Consider the following 17500-nt stretch of genomic DNA (forward strand, 5'->3'; position numbering starts at 1 on the left):
GTGTGAGTCCAAAAACCATCAATCATCATGGTCAAATGTCTCTCTTGGTTATGAACGCCATCAACGTCCCTGTGCCACAGGAAACAAGAAGTGGTCAAATCACTTTGCTGTCTGATTTGGAGTCCCTTTCTTTTTCCGATGTTTGTGATGGTGCTGTCGGATGGCATCTTGTAGCTGATAAGGTGTTGACGTTGAAGAGGTACCATCAACAGTATCATTCAAGGTCATGGATGTGCCATATGTTGAAGTTGGATAAGACTGTACATACTGGTTCTGGCCACGTGCTGTGCTGGAAGGGTGATCCTGCTGAGAACCGTTGAAGCTTGTCGAATTGGAAACAGAATTGCTGCTCGCATAAATACCTGGTGATGGTGTGAAACTGGAACCTTGCATCTGATAGGAATATGCCGTCTGGCCAGGCTGGGGTGCAGCAAATCCTGGGCTGTAACTAATGCATCCAGTCTGTAGTGCGGATTGCGCTTGCGGTAGTCCTCCTTCGGTCTTGATTCCATTAGTGGGCAATCCGTAGTGCTGGCCTGTTTGAGAATATGCTGCATAGACTGCTGGCTGCTGCATGCCTGAATACTGGGTTTGTCCAGCATGAGCTGTCATTGGCTGCGCTGCTGGTGTGGAAAAAATGTGCGGATATAGCTGTGGTGAATATTGGTGTATTCCTCTTGGACTGTAGCCGCTGCTTGTTATTACTGACCCAGTGTAAGTGAGCCATCTCCTGTCGTTTTGGCATCTGCTGTCACCCTGAGCGTGCCATCACGGAGGTTGCGGCACTCCCTGTCTGGAGTAAAGTCCGGCTTACGTGAATCAGAGTCGGCGTTTGGTTGCTCCCCATCTGGAGTCTGGTCTGTTTTAACTGAGTTAGTGTTGGTTTGTTGATGCTCCCCGTCCGGAGTCTTAGCAGGTTCACTGGAGTCAGCTGAGATTTCTTGAAGCTGCACATCTGGAGTCGGAACATGCAGGAATGCATTGACTTGTGGAGAGGTTCGAGCGAATGAGGGTGGAAGTATCATGGTGTCACCGGAGTCACCAGTGGTCTCACAGTGATCGTCGAGTGCCTCTGTACACACTAGCTGAGGTCTGTCACTTTGCACATCTTGCATGGGAAGTGGGATGGTGTCGTCACTCATCTCACATACCGTGGGTAGAGCCTCAGTAGCTGCTTGTTGTTCACTTGGGTTGGGTAAATTGTCAGAGTTTTCATCTGGTGGTGCAAACAATGTGGGTGGACTGTCATTGTCTTGCTGTTGTCCTTCATTTGGGCTTGGACTGTCATTGTCGCTTTGTTCTTCACTGTAGCATGATAGACCGCCATGGTCGTCCTGCTGTGCACTGGAGCGTGTTAGACTGTCATAGTCTTCTTGCTGTTAACTTGGTCATGGCACACCTGCATCATCTGCCGCTACTTGGTCAGAGGAGGTTGCAAGACCCTCGTGGTCTTGTTCCTGCAAGGACTGCGCGTCGGAGTCTTGCATTGCTTCTATCATGGAGCCTGTCCACTAGCTCGCTGTGGAGGCTTGTGACACTGGAGTCACTTCTTGTTCATGCAAGGACTGCAGTGTGGAGTCTTGCATGTCTTCTTTCGTAGAGTCGGGAACCCTGAGTGGTGCGTAGACCACGCTCTGTGGCAGCAGGCCGCTCTGTGTGGGCTTGTACCGCTCTCTGTCTCTTGGTTTCAGGCCGCAGCATAATCCTGCACTCAAGAGTCGGGATGTCGTATATGCTGGGCTGAAGATCCTCAAATCCGAAGAACGAATCCGCGTCTGCGTCAGATTCAGTACGGGCGTCGCCAATGTGCAACACGTCTAGTTGTGGTTTGGATTTGGTACTGGGGTAGCCTCCCAAGGTGAAAGGTTCATCTGAGTCATTGTCTTCTAGGACCATATCATCACTGTTTGCGTCGGAGCTGGCATTGGGCTCGCGAGGTCCAGAGAAAATGTAAAGGTCGGTTTCGAAGTATTCAAGGTCGGAATCATCGGTTTGGGCGTAGGTAACTGCTTGTTACAGGGTTCTTCGGAGATTAATTTCATTTCCTGGTTCAATTTGAGGCATTGTGCTGTCATTCCAGGTGAAGGAAGGTTTTTTTACGGCTTTAAAAGATTTTTTTTTTGATTTGGGACGTTTCCCCTTTAAATGGGCATGGTCCGGGGCCTCTGACATCATGACGCACGTGACATCATACGTAGGAAGCGTTTGCACATGTGCAAATCGCTGTTCCTGTACCGGCGTCTCGCAACTGTGCAAGTGCAGTCCCTTTAGAAAGATGGCCGCCGATCAAAATTGTTCTCTGCTCCGGGATCTCATCCTCGTGGTGAGGACTGGCGCTTCTCTTACCTTTTCTTGCTGGTTGGAGTGTGTTTTCCTCACTGTATGTGCTGAATTTGTCCAGGACTGCCTGGAAGTCACTCCTGTTTTGTCCTTTGGAGAACTTGAATTTTTAAAAGATTTCTTCTGCTCTGGCACCGGCAATGGTGAGCAGAAGCTCTGTCCTTTCAGCATCGGCCAGGTCTTCTAGTTTGGCTGCTACCAGGAAGATTTCAAACATTTGCCGGAATACCCGCCAGTTTTCGCGGAGATCACCGTGGCACTGGAGCTGCTGCGGAACCCGGATCTCGAACATCTTGCCTGGGTATCGTTGCTGGTTGTCACTGTACGCTGAGGTATGGCTCTATAGATTGAAACAGTTCACTCCTGGTATCATGATTTGTTATGTTCTAGGTGTAACATAAGCGGCTTCCTTGTGGTGCACTTGACAAAGAAAGGTTCAGACGTGGAGATAACTTCAACACGTTTATTAAACTATTTACACTTCTAATACTCGGGTTCGACGCTACTACTAATCCTACTATAGTTACCCAGACTGACTAACCAGTCGCTGCAATCCACGTGGTGGGTGTAATATTGAATCAACCCTGTGTCTCTACTCACTGACTGTCTCCACTGGAAAGAGGCAGATCATGTGTGTGGTGTATTTTATATATGGGTTGGTGTAAAGCCTTCCTGTGATGGTGTCACCTCTGTGTGTATCGTGAATGTCCATTGGTCATGTCCTATCTAACTGATCTATTGGTTGAGTGTGTGTGTGTGATGTTTCTGGTGCTCCCTCTAGTGTCTAGCTAGCCTACATGCATTTACATTGATGCACATCACCACATATCCAACATACTACCTTTCACTGGGCAGGCTGGTGACTGGGCAAGGAGGGAGGGGTGATGCCTCCTTTATGGCCCCCTGCACTGGTTGCCCATCCAGGCATTATGCTCCTTCTATATTTCTCCTCCCCTTTGCTCTGTCCCCTCCTGCCCATTCCCCCTCCTCCTCACCCCTCTAAGGCCTTGAATTATGGCTTGATCACAGTAGGTCTGCATTGGGGATTTCTGCAGTGGCTACCTGCTGCTGGGACCACTGTGAAGTTGCCGGCAGCTCTCAGAGGTGGGGCTTTCTCCCTCATTTGGCCAGAAGGCTGCCTGAAGCCAATTAACAATCCTTGCTTAATAGCTGCAGTGTGAACAAGCCAAGCAGGAACATGCTCACCCATGATAAATTACACCAAAGAGTGTAAAATTCAGCCCTTGGTTTCCATTTGGTCACAGCATAAGGCCAACCTCGTTCTTGTTACAAATGATGTTTTGTCTGTTTGTGATTGTGGTTTATTTTCTTGATCTCTCTGTGCATCTGATATTATTGACATTACCATCATCTCACCTATGTCATTCCACCCTATTTCTCCCTTTGCATCAGTCACCATAGCATTTGATTTCTTTCTTCTTCCTAGATGAGCACTGAAGCCCTAATTACTGTGAAACGTGGTGTCCTGTTTGACCTCACATTATCTTCGGGAGGGTTTAAACTAGTGTAGCCGAGGGGTGGGAACCGGAACGGCAGGCCAGGAAGTGTAGAGACTGGGGAAGAAAGTGAGACTGAGATAAACATAAGGCAGTGTAAGAGCAGGCAGAGGGAAACTGCAGGGCTCAGCGGTACTGCATTTACAGAGGCATGGCAGCTTAACATTCTGGGACATCGTTGTTTTAGATAGAACCAAAGGGGAAACAAAAGAGGTGGGGGGAGTTGCATTGCTGATTAGGGAGCAGATCACAGCTGTGTTGAGGAAGGCCGCATTGGAGGGATCTTATAGTGAGGCATTATAGGTGGAGCTCAGGAATAAGAAGGGTGAAATCAGAGTGTGGGACTGGACTTTAGACCTCCCAACAGCCCGCAGGGGACAGAGGAGCAGTTGTGTAATGAGATACTGATGAGGTGTGAAAAAAGCAGGGTAGTTATGATGAATGGCTTTAACTTCCCCCATATTGACTGGGAATCCCTTACAACCAGGGGCTCGGATGGAGAGCAATTTGTTAGAAGTGTCCAGGAGGGCTTTTTGATACAGTATGTTGATAATCCAACTAGGGAGGGAGCCATACTAGACTTGGGATTGAGGAATGAGCCAGGCCGGGTGATTGATGTTTCAGTTGGGAGCATTTTGTGTTTGGCGACCAAATTTCCATAAGATTTCAAGTTGTCATGGATACAGTAACTGGGGAATGTGGATTGGGAATGGCTATTCGAGGGCAAATCCATGTCTGACATGCAGGAGGCTTTTAAAGGCCAGTTGATTGAAGTGCAGGACAGGCATGTCCCCGCAAAAATGAAGAATAGAAATGGCAAGATTCGGGAACCATGGATGACAAAGGGAATTGTAAGCTTAGTCAAAAGGAAAAAGGAAGCATACGATAGGTCTAGGCATCTAAAAACTGACAAAAGCGTTTGAGGAGTATAGTGAAAGTAGGAAGGAACTTAAACGAGGAATTAGGAGGTCTAAAAGGGGCCATGAAACATCTTTAGCAAACATGGTTAAGGAGAATCCCAAGGCTTTTTATGCATAAATTAGGAGCAAGACGGTAGCAAGAGAATGAGTAGGCCCACTCAGGGACAATGGAGGGAAGTTATGCGTAGAACCACAGGAAGTGGGTGTAATCCTCAATGAGTACTTTGTATCGGTATTCACCAGGGAGAAGGATATGACGGATGTTGAGGTCAGGGTTAGGTGTGTGAACGCTCTGGAGAACGTCAGTATATCAAAGGAGAAAGTGTTGAGTATCATGAATGGCATTTAGGTAGACAAGTCCTCCGGACCAGGTGGGATCTATCCCAGGTCACTGCGGGAGGCAAGGGGAGAAATAGCTGGGGCGTTAACAGATATCTTCACATCGTCTTTGACCACAGGCGAGGTTCCAGAGGACTGGAGAATAGCCAATGTTGTTCCCTTGTTTAAGAAAGGAAGCAGAGATAATCCAGCAAATTGTAGGCTGGTGAGCTTGACATCAGTGGTGGGGAAGCTTTTGGAAAAGATACTGAGGGACAGGATGTATGCATAGTTAGAGGAAAATGGACTAGTTAGTGACAGGTAGCATGGTTTTCTAGGGGGAAGGTCATGTCTCACCAAATTTTGGTGCGTTTTTTGAAAAGGTGACAAAGAAAATTGATGAGGGAAGGGCTGTGGATGTAGTTTATATGTTTAACAAGATCCCACATGGCAGACAGGTACAAAAACCCACCGGGATTCAGGGTGGGCTGGCTAGATGGATACAGAACTGTATTAGTTATTGAAGACAGAGAGTAGCGGTGGAAGGATGTTTTTCTGAATGGAGATCTGTAGCTAGTGGTGTTCCGCAGGGATCAGTGCTGAGACCTCTGTTGTTTGTAGTATATATATAAATGATCTGGAAGAAAATGTGGGTGATCTGATTAGTAAGTTTGCGAATGATACGAAGATTGGCGGAGTTGCTGATAGTGCCGAGGATTGTCAGAGGATACAACAGGATATAGATAGATTGGAAACTTGGGCACAGACATGTCAGGTGGAGTTTAATCCGGACAAATGCGAGGCAATGTATTTTGGAGGATCAAATCTAGGTACGAATTATACTGTAAATGGCAGAACCCTTAGGAGCATTAACATACAGAGGGATCTGTGCGTGCAGGTCCACGGTTCCCTAAAAGTGACAACACAGGTAGCCAAGATGATTAAGAAGGCATATGGCATGCTTGCCTTCATCAACCGGGGCATTGAGTACAAGAGTTGGGAAATCATGCTGCAGCTGTATAAAATCTTGGTTAGGCCGCATTTGGAATATTGTGTGCAGTTCTGGTCACCACATTATCAGAAGAACGTGGTAGCTTTGGAGAGAGTGCAAAGAAGGTTCACCAGGATGTTGCCTGGCCTCAATGGTGTTGGCTGAGGAGAGGTTAAATAAACTCGGATTGTTTTCACTGGAAAGATGGAGGCTGAGGGGGAGACCTGATAGAGGTCTACAAAATTATGAGAGGCATAGACATGGTGGATAGCCAGAGGCTTTTTCCAAGGCAGCAAGTGTCAATTACAAGGTGAGACGGGGAAAGTTTATGGGAGATGTGCAGGATAACATTTTCACGGAGAGAGTGGTGGGTGCCTGGAATGCGCTGCCAGAGTATATGGTGGAAGCGGGCACATTAGCAACATTTACGAGGCATCTGGATGAGTACATGAATAGGGAGGAAATAGAGGAATGGGGACGAGTCAGGGCAGAAGATTTTTTTTAGGTGGGCATCATGATTGGCACAGGCTTGGAGGGCTGAATGGCCTGTTCATGTGTTGTACTTTTCTTTTTTGTTCAAGTCTTATATCTAGTCGATTGGTAAGATCTTCTGGCTAAGAGTTGACTTTTCCTCTCCTGGCCTCGCAAACCTTCTCCTACATAATATCCAACATATCCAGAATATTACGGTCCTCACCCTATCCAACACAATATATTGTCTATCTATCATTTCTACCCTGATTTTCATTGGCTCCTTAACTCATTATGCATTTCAAAATCCTTATCCTCATCCACAAACCCCTCCATGTCTTTGCACCTTCCTGCATATGTAAAACCTGTCCTATAACCTTCCATATATTCACTACTCGATCTACTGTGTGTTTTCCCTTTTGCTCTACCACCTCTAGCATTACCTTCCCCAATCTCCTCTCCCCCTCCACTCTCAAACTCTTTTTGAAATCCCTTTGGCTGACTTAAGCCATCTTCACCTTCAAAAGTTCCTTACAACCTACTTCTTTAACTGTACCTTTGGTCATCTCCCATAGTTTCCTCCCTTTCCTCCTTGGGTCCCAAACTATGAAACATCTTGGGACATTTTACTATACTAAAATTGCTTCATAACTATCTTTTTGTTAGTATCAGGAAAGAATGTTATACTCAAAAATAAAATGCTTTCCTGCCCAGGTCTGGTGTAGCACAGCCCTCTGCACAATGAAGTGTCCTAAACTTTATGTCTGAGTTCTAAAGTTAAAAGAGGAGAGTACCAAGGTGATGTTTTGGATTTCAATGGCAACTAGCTTTGTGCCATTTCTGATTGACTTATTAGCCTATCGGAAGTTTAAACTGCCCACACAATTTCAGTGTGTATTCTAGGACTTACGCAGGGTCTCCTGCATCTCTCAACTTGCAACCGATCTCTGACAATCTAGACATTGGACTATTTGGGTCCATTAATATTCTGGCTAAAAATCAATTGCTTCCCTTTCCAGATATTTGGATTTTAGTAAGTTTCCATCAGTGTATTGCATACCTCCTACTTCTGGTGACTATTTTAAAACTCTTGCGACAATGAACACATAGAATTACTTTTTGAAAGAGGACAGGATTATCGGGCGAAATTCTCCGGAAACAGCGCGATGTCCGCCGACTGGGGCCCAAAACGGCGCAAATCAGACGGGCATCCCGCCGCCCCAAAGGTACGGAATGCTCCGCATCTTTGGGGGCCGAGCCCCAACATTGAGGGGCTAGGTCGGCGCCGGACGGATTTCCGCCCCGCCAGCTGGCGGAAAAGGCCTTTGGTGCCCCGTCAGCTGGAGCGGAAATGACATTTCCGGGCGGCGCATGCGCGGGAGCGTCAGCGGCCGCTGACAGCATTCCCACGCATGCGCAGTGGAGGGAGTCTCTTCCGCCTCCGCCATGGTGGAGACCGTGGCGGAGGCGGAAGGGAAAGAGTGCCCCCACGGCACAGGCCCGCCCATGGATCGGTGGGCCCCGATCGCGGGCCAGGCCACCATGGGGGCACCCCCCGGGGCCAGATCGCCCCCTGCACCCACCAGGACCCCGGAGCCCGCCCGCGCCGCCTTGTCCCGCCGGTAAGGTAGATGGTTTAATTTACGCCGGCGGGACAGGCATTTTAGCGGTGGGACTTCGGCCCATCCGGGCCGGAGAATCGAGCGGGGGGGGGGCGGGCCCGCAAACCGGCGCGGCGCGATTCCCGCCTCCGCCGAATATCCGGTGCCGGAGACTTCGGCAACCGGCGGGATTCACGCCAGCCCCCGGCAATTCTCCGACCCGGCGGGGGGGTCGGAGAATCTCGCCCCTCATTCTTGTTTCCCAAACTCCCCATGCTGATGAAACGCAGGTCGGAGAATTCACAAATGCCAGCAGCAGAGGACAATTTTGGAAGAGGCAGTCAATTGATTGCCTACCTTTGTGAGTCCTGTCCAATTAAGGACGGAGGGCGGGCTCCAGTCTGCAGGGCCAGGAGGGGGCAATCCCGTAGTTAAAGATAAGCAGCATATCCCTCAGATGATGATGGCATCTGTTTTTCTTGGGAGACGATGGACTGTGTCTGGAACCTATATCGCTTTTAGATTGAACAGCATCTGTTATGGCTGTAAAGGTTGCTTCATGAGGGACAGTCCCTTCTGCAGTGCCACAGATGAATGGGATAAGCCTGAGGTCAACTGATGTTTTTTCCTTCCATCTGGTCATTTCTTTTATCCTCTGCCTTTTTCTCGCCCTCCCTGACTGTGTGTCTCTAGGAAGTCCGCTCAGCAGCATCAGAGGTAGGTACAGCTGAAATGTGTAAGAAGACATAAAGGCACCTCCATTCCCAGTCAACAAAAATGGAAATAAGGCAGCCAGAAAGGTGAAGGCCAACGGGGAAAAGATCCATCACAAGAACGGGCACAGTCACAGTCGTGGCCGCGTCTTAGAGCGACACTTTCCACAATGAACAGAGCCTCTGGCTCCAAAGGCTCCCAGGTCTGCCACTGCGAGGCCACCACCATTTCCTGTTGAAACAGGGACCCCCATGAAAAATGCAGTCGAAGTCAGGAGATTGTTCTTGACAAACATCTCAAGGAATGCAATTGGTTACTGGGCTGGTTGGGTTACCTTCCCAGCCATCACACCAACTCCTGCAGAATCTTCTGGAAGCAGATACGTGTCTTGGGACCGGCCTGACAGGATTTCTCTAAACCCATGTCCATAGGCCACTGAAACTTCAGCCCATGATATTAGATTAAAATATCTACTAGAGCTGGGACAATCATATCATTTACAAATTGATGAAAATGTCTCAGTTGTTTATTCAAGGGCCACCCCATCCCGAACATACTTAATTGTGTACTTACAAATTATTAATTCTTGCAGTAAAAATGCCACAGCAAGTAAGTTGAAGAATGTAGTTTATATACACGCTATTACTTGACAAGCTTTAATTTACAATAATACTAGAATAGATGATCTGTCTTCAGGTGAAACTGCACTGCACATTGCAGTGGTGAATCAGAATGTGGACCTTATTAAGGAGCTGCTGGCACTAAATGCAGACATAAAACATTCTCGTGCTGTAGGGACGTTTTTCACTCCAGGAAAAGATTGTCGATGTTATTATGGTACGGTAAGATTTCTTAATTTCATTTACAATAAAACCGTAGTTTTGCTGTTTTAAGACATGATGCAATGGTGGTACAGGTTTGATTCCAATCCAGATGGTAGTGGTATATGCTACAATTGATCTCTGTAACGCCAGTTTAAGGGAGGCAATAGATCAAGAGGATCCTAAATGTTATACAGTGATTCCTGCTAGATTCCTGCCTGAGGCAGCATAATGGCATAGTGGTTAGCACTGCTGCCTCACAGCGCCAGGGACTTGGTTACACTTCTGGCATTGTTGTGGAGTTGGTGCGTTCTCCCTGTGTCTGTGGGTTTCCTCCGGGTGTTCCAGTTTCCTCCCACCGTCCAAAGATGTGCAGGTTAGGTGGATTGGCCATGCTAAATTGCCCCCCAGTATTCAAAGATGTGTAGGTTAGGTGGGGTTATGGGGATGGCGTGGCTGGATGGGCCTAAGTAGGGTTCTCTTTCAGAGGGTCAGTGCAGACTTGATGGGTCAAATGGCCTCTTTATGCACTGTAGAATTCTATGATTCTAGAAAGGGAAAGAGAATATGATCAGATGTCTGTATTGTCCCTTGCAATCAAATATCCTGTTGATAGTAACCGGTCAAATTCATAACTGAAGAGTTGCCACACCAGAGGGAGATTGGAGGAATGCTAGTATTTATAAAAATGCATATCCGTATATACTGGCTTTCGGGACAGGAGGAAATAAAATTGAGACTGAGGGGGAAGAAAAGTTTTTATGTTGTGTCGTTCCGTCATGTTCATGTGTTTGTGATAATCCTCCTTCACAGAAACTATTCTGTCTCCGGAGTTGATATGGTGAAAGTAGTGCTGACAGATTGGCAACCCATTTTACACATCTACCCGTTATTTTTATTTCCATTGACTTGAATGAAAATGAAAGAAAAGAGTGAGATGTAAAACAGGCTGCCACTTTGTGGCCACCCATTTTAAAAGAAATTTGCTCATAGGTTTTCTCAGTCTTAATTGTCCTCGAGCAGGTGGTGGTAACTAGCCTTTTTGCACTGCCGCAGTTCATGAGGTGTAGATGCTCCCACAACGTTGTTCCAGGGGAGTGGGCTGGGAGTTTCAGGATTTTGCCCAAGTGACAGTCGGATGTCGATTTAGTTCCAAATCACGATGGTGAGGGCACAGTCAAAATCTGCCTCAATGTTGTTGACACTGAAATACTTCCACTAACCTTATTTTAGAGGCTTTATATTGATAAAAATATAAAATCAAGGATGGAGAACGACTATTGAAATGCATCTTTATGGTAGTCTAACTTTCTCAATTGTGCATCAAATTGGATTTGAATAAGCCAGATATTTTTATTTCTATAAATCTTTCCTACTGTTCTATGTTAACCTAGGAATCAAAATATCTTTCAGTATCTGTTATAAATCTACTCTTAAATAAGTTAACTTCACATCCTCTTATCATATTGACTGATTTAGCTTGATATTCTGGATTTACCTTATCTGTACCCTTTAATCTTCCATAAGCCTCAATGTGTTCTTCCTTTAACCATTTCCTTCATTTTTTTTAAAGGTTTGTAATGGGGATTTTCTTCCAGTCCTACTGCAGGTCTTTGTGACTTGCTGTGTTTTCATATTCCCAATAACCTCCGAAAATCATGTTTGGCTGCAGTCAGCTTTTTATGCAAACAGAAGCAGGTTATTAAATTTAATTCGCAAAATAATTTTCATATGCCTCGCACCCATACTTTAAAAAGCAGAAGTCTTTAATTTGTATCTTAGAATGGCACAGAGGAGACCATTTGACCCATCATGCCTATCTCTGATCTTTGAAACAGCTGTCCAATCGGTTCCAATCCAAAGTCTTTCCTCAAAGGCCTACAATTTTTTTCTTTTCAAATATTTATCCAGTTCCCATTTGAAATTTATGATTGAATCTGCTCGCTCTCAGGCAATGCATTCCAGATCATCATAACTTGTTCCAAAAAATAATTTCTCCTTATCTCCCCTCTGGTTCATTTGCTAATTACTTTAGATGTACCAACAGTTTCTTCTGATTTACTCTATCAATGCACTTTAGAGTTTGACTGCCTCTGTCCAATCTCCCTTTAACCTTCTGTTGTAAGGACAACCCCAAGTTTCTCTAGCCTTTTCCTGCAATTGAAGTCTTTCATCCCTGATACAATTCTAGCAAATTACCTCTGTGCTCTTTCAAAGGAATTACAACCTTCCTAAGGTGACCTTTCTACTATAAGTACTGTCAACTTTTAAGTACCTCCTCTACACCTTTTTGTATCTATTAACTTTTTTTCTTGTGACAATTGACATTATTGTTGACAGAAGCATTGATTTAGTACCTCAGCCATCACAAGAAGGTCCCCTTTTTGGTCCTAATCAGCCCACACTTCCTTTTGATTGCCTTTTTACTATTTATATGTCCCTCCTGCCTTAGAAGTGGTCCCAAGGTCCCAGGAATCTGAAACCTTGGGCGTCATTCTCCGACCCCCCGCCGGGTCGGAGAATGGCCGTTGGCCGCCGTGAATCCCGCCCCCGCCGAAGTCTCCGGTACCGGAGATTGGGCGGGGGCGGGAATCGGGCCGCGCCGGTTGGCGGGACCCCCCGCTGGATTCTCCGGCCCGGATGGGCCGAAGTCCCGCCCAGGAATTGCCTGTCCCGCCGACGTAAATCAAACCTGGTATTTACCGGCGGGACCAGGCGGCGTGGGCGGGCTCCGGGGTCCTGGGGAAATCTGACCCCGGGGGGTGCCCCCACGGTGGCCTGGCCCGCGATCGGGGCCCACCGATCCGCGGGCGGGCCTGTGCCATGGGGGCACTCTTTCCCTTCCGCCTCCGCTACGGCCTCCACCATGGCGGAGGCGGAAGAGACTCTCCCCACTGCGCATGCGCGGGAAACTGACAGCGGCCGCTGACGCTCCTGCGCATGCGCCGGGAAACTGACAACGGCCGCTGACGCTCCCACGCATGCGCCGCATTTCCGCGCCAGCTGGCGGGGCAACAAACGCCATTTCCGCCAGCTGGCGGGGCGGAAATCCCTCCGGCGTCGGCCTAACCCCTCAATGTTGGGGCTAGGCCGCCAAAGATGCGGAGCATTCCGCAACTTTGGGCCGGCGCGATGCCCGTCTGATTGGCGCCAGTCGGCGGACATCGCGCCGTTGGGGGAGAATTTCGCCCCTTGTCTCTTGCATCTTTTCTTCACTCACACTTATCTTTGGCCCGATGTTCACTAGCAAGTAGAGATTACTGCATTTCAGATCCATTCTTTAACTTCACGTCTAGCTCCTGAAACAGCAGGATCTCAACCTGGTTCCTCATTGGTCCGCACATAGACCAATCCTAATGAACTGTCCCCTTTCCTTTGTAAAATGTTTCACCAATTCAGATGGCAGAATACAATGAGAGCTAGAATTAGTTCTTCAAAGGTCATTTTTAAAATATTTTACTGTAACAAGTATGTATATTGTGTAAACTTTCTGCCTTATCCAGCATGTCAGCTCTTCAGAAAATTAATACAAAATAACTGTTACTACATATTTGACATAATTTCTTCAAATTAACCACTTTTTCACTCCAATTTTTCCCCGGATTTCGAATGTTACATTTTCGTAACAAGAACCTCAACTAAGTGCCAGAGCACTGGTCGCCAGAGCAGGTTTTCTTTGCATATTGTTTTTGTGTTCATCATAACCAACTCCTTCCTCAATTCCGCCAAGTTTGGATGGAGTACAGAACATAATTTTGGTACAAACAAAAGCAGTTTATATGAACACAAAAAACAGGTTATCCACCTGGTTTCCGAACAGGTCACATCGTGCTCCAGGGCAGTTACAAGGTGGATTCTACAACACTGGTGGAAACAGACAGACAGCTTCAGATGTGTATACATTCCTTCTTTGAATTTGTTTTAATTGTTATTAATTGTTAGAATCTCACCTTGTGCCACATTTAGTAGATTCCTGTGAAAAATTACAAAATCCATGCACGTTTATGACATGTCAATTTATTTGTTGTATTCTCATTCTGCAATGAGCAGTATTAAAGAAAAATGCTGCATGGTGATAATAGTCGGAGACATTTTTCTTCAGAACCATGAATCTTTGAAGATCTCTTCCATGTTTTCTTAAAATAGTGGTAATTAATTCTTCTTTCTTTTTATATGTCAGGGGAATATGTTTTATCCTTTGCAGCCTGCATAGGAAATGAACAAATAGTTAAAATGATTGTGGCACATGGAGCACCTTTAAATGCACAAGATAAACAAGGTATGAGTATTATTTATGTGTCATTTGATTTAATTCTTGTTCAAGCTATTTCCAGATTTTATGCCATTCATTGTTTCTGGATATTACAACAAAACATCTAGGCTCAAATGCAATCACAAGCTTTTCAGATATAGCAATTCAAAGCAACTCTCATCCTTTCTCTCTGAACAAAGAAAATGAGTGTTTATTTGCTAAATTAAACCCAAAACCCATTTATTTAATTCTTACTTTCCAACCTACCTTGAACCTTCTCTTCCCAGATCTGCCAAGTCCAGGTGCATTGATTGTGATTGTTCCACAGCCTTTCCGAATATCTGTTTTGCATTTTTCCATGTCCCAGGTCCATTGTTTCAATGCATAAGACCATAAGACATAGGAGCGGAAGTAAGGCCATTCGGCCCATCGAGTCCACTCCACCATTCAATCATGGCTGATTTCAACTCCATTTACCCGCTCTCTCTCCATAGCCCTTAATTCCTCAAGAAATCAAGAATTTATCAACTTCTGTCTTAAAGACACTCAACGCCCTGGCCTCCACTGCCCTCTGTGGCAATGAATTCCACAGACCCACCACTCTCTGGCTGAAGAAATTTCTCCTCATCTCTGTTCTAAAGTGACTCCCTTTTATTCTAAGGCTGTGCCCCCGGGTCCTCTTTTCCCCTGCTAATGGAAACAACTTCCCTACATCCACCCTATCTAAGCCATTCATTATCTTGTAAGTTTCTATTAGATCTCCCCTCAACCTCCTAAACTCCAATGAATATAATCCCAGGATCCTCAGACGTTCATCGTATGTTAGGCCTACCATTCCTGGGATCATCCGTGTGAATCTCCGTTGGACCCGCTCCAGTGCCAGTATGTCCTTCCTGAGGTGTGGGGCCCAAAATTGCTCACAGTATTCTAAATGGGGCCTAACTGATGCTTTATAAAGCTTCAGAAGTACATCCCTGCTTTTATATTCCAAGCCTCTTGAGATGAATGACAACATTGCATTTGCTTTCTTAATTACGGACTCAACCTGCAAGTTTACCTTTAGAGAATCCTGGACTAGGACTCCCAAGTCCCTTTGCACTTCAGCATTATGAATTTTGTCACCGTTTAGAAAATAGTCCATGCCTCTATTTTTTTTTCCAAAGTGCAAGACCTCGCACTTGCCCACGTTGAATTTCATCAGCCATTTCTTGGACCACTCTCCTAAACTGTCTAAATCTTTATGCAGCCTCCCCACCTCCTCCATACTACCTGCCCCTCCACCTATCTTTGTATCATCGGCAAACTTAGCCAGAATGCCCCCAGTCCCGTCATCTAGATCGTTAATATATAAAGAGAACAGCTGTGGCCCCAACACTGAACCCTGCGGGACACCACTCGTCACCGGTTGCCATTCCGAAAACGAACCTTTTATCCCAACTCTCTGCCTTCTGCCTGACAGCCAATCGTCAATCCATGTTAGTACCTTGCTTCGAATACCATGGGCCCTTATTTTACTCAGCAGTCTCCCGTGAGGCACCTTATCAAAGGCCTTTTGGAAGTAAAGATAGATAACATCCATTGGCTCTCCTTGGTCTAACCTATTTGTTATCTCTTCAAAGAACTCTAACAGGTTTGTCAGGCATGACCTCCCCTTACTAAATCCATGCTGACTTGTCCTAATCTGACCCTGCACTTCCAAGAATTTAGAAATCTCATCCTTAATAATGGATTCTAGAATCTTGCCAACAACCGAGGTTAGGCTAATTGGCCTATAATTTTCCATCTTTTTCCTTGTTCCCTTCTTGAACAGGGGGGTTACAACAGCGATTTTCCAATCCTCTGGGACTTTCCCTGACTCCAGTGACTTTTGAAAGATCATAACTAACGCCTCCACTATTTCTTCAGCTATCTCCTTTAGAACTCGAGGATGTAGCCCATCTGGGCCCGGAGATTTATCAATTTTTAGACCTCTTAGTTTCTCTAGCACTTTCTCCTTTGTGATGGCTACCATATTCAACTCTGCCCCCTGACTCTCCGGAATTGTTGGGATATTACTCATGTCTTCTACTGTGAAGACTGACGCAAAGTACTTATTTAGTTCCTCAGCTATTTCCTTGTCTCCCATCACAAAATTACCAGCGTCATTTTGGAGCGGCCCAATGTCAACTTTTGCCTCCCGTTTGTTTTTAATGTATTTAAAGAAACTTTTACTATCATTCCTAATGTTACTGGCTAGCCTACCTTCATATTTGATCCTCTCTTTCCTTATTTCTCTCTTTGTTATCCTCTGTTTGTTTTTGTAGCCTTCCCAATCTTCTGACTTCCCACTACTCTTTGCCACATTATAGGCTTTCTCTTTTGCTTTGATGCATTCCCTAACTTCCTTTGTCAGCCATGGCTGCCTAATCCCCCCTCTGATAACCTTTCTTTTCTTTGGGATGAACCTCTGTACTGTGTCCTCAATTGCTCCCAGAAACTCCTGCCATTGCTGTTCTACTGTCTTTCCCACTAGGCTCTGCTCCCAGTTGATTTTCGTCAGTTCCTCCCTCATGCCCCTGTAGTTACCTTTATTTAACTGTAACACCTTTACATCTGATTCTACCTTCTTTCTTTCAAATTGGAGATTGAATTCTACCATATTATGATCACTGCCTCCTAAGTGCTCCCTTACTTTAAGATCTTTAATCAAGTCTGGCTCATTACATAACGCTAAGTCCAGAATGGCCTGTTCCCTCGTGGGCTCCATCACAAGCTGTTCCAAAAAGCCCTCCTGTAAACATTCAATGAATTCCCTTTCCTTGGGTCCACTGGCAGCATTATTTACCCAGTCCACCTGCATATTGAAGTCCCCCATGATCACTGCGACCTTGCCTTTCTGACATGCACTTTCTATTTCGTGGTGCATTTTGTGCCCCCGGTCCTGGCCACTGTTAGGAGGCCTGTACATAACTCCCATTATGGTTTTTTTGCCTTTGTGATTCCTCAACTCTACCCACACAGACTCCACATCATCTGACCCTATGTCATTTAGTGCTATTGATTTAATTTCATTCCTAATTAACAAGGCAACCCCGCCCCCTCTGCCCACCTCCCTGTCTTTTCGATAGGTTGTGAATCCCTGGATGTTTAAATGCCAGTCCTGAACCCCCTGCAACCATGTCTCTGTGATGCCTACCACATCATACCTGCCAGTCACAATTTGGGCCACAAGCTCATCTACCTTTTTCCGTACACTGCGCGCATTTAAATATAGCACCTTTAATTCTCTATTGACCGTCCCTTTTTGTTTTCTTAGTGTGGTGGACCTTGGTTTACTGAGCCTTTCCATACACTGTGTCATATTTTGTGGGATGGGGACTATCGTAACCTCTCCTGAGTTTTGTCTTTTCGTGCTTTTTTGTATACCTAAGCAGCTATGCTTCCCACTGATTACTTCACCTCTTGGTTCCCAGCCCTACATTACTCTGGATTCCTCTTCTGGATAGAGCTTGAGAACAAAGAGTTAAGGAGACTAGGGATTCTCCAGCCGTTAGTTGGCGGCGGGATTCTCAGGTC

General features: G+C 46.0%; 1 protein-coding gene across 1 annotated transcript in view; it reads left to right on the forward strand.

Annotated features, from left to right (window-relative positions):
• The window catches only part of LOC140389856 (transient receptor potential cation channel subfamily V member 6-like), a 218144-nt gene that overhangs the window by 100771 nt on the left and 99873 nt on the right, over positions 1-17500 (forward strand). The window contains exons 4-5 of the mRNA XM_072474434.1: positions 9569-9709; positions 13874-13972. Coding sequence (XP_072330535.1) covers positions 9569-9709; positions 13874-13972 — 240 coding nt within the window. The remainder of the gene's footprint in view (positions 1-9568; positions 9710-13873; positions 13973-17500) is intronic.

The sequence above is a fragment of the Scyliorhinus torazame genome, chromosome 14 (genome assembly GCF_047496885.1).
Source record: "Scyliorhinus torazame isolate Kashiwa2021f chromosome 14, sScyTor2.1, whole genome shotgun sequence".
Lineage (NCBI taxonomy): Eukaryota > Metazoa > Chordata > Chondrichthyes > Carcharhiniformes > Scyliorhinidae > Scyliorhinus > Scyliorhinus torazame.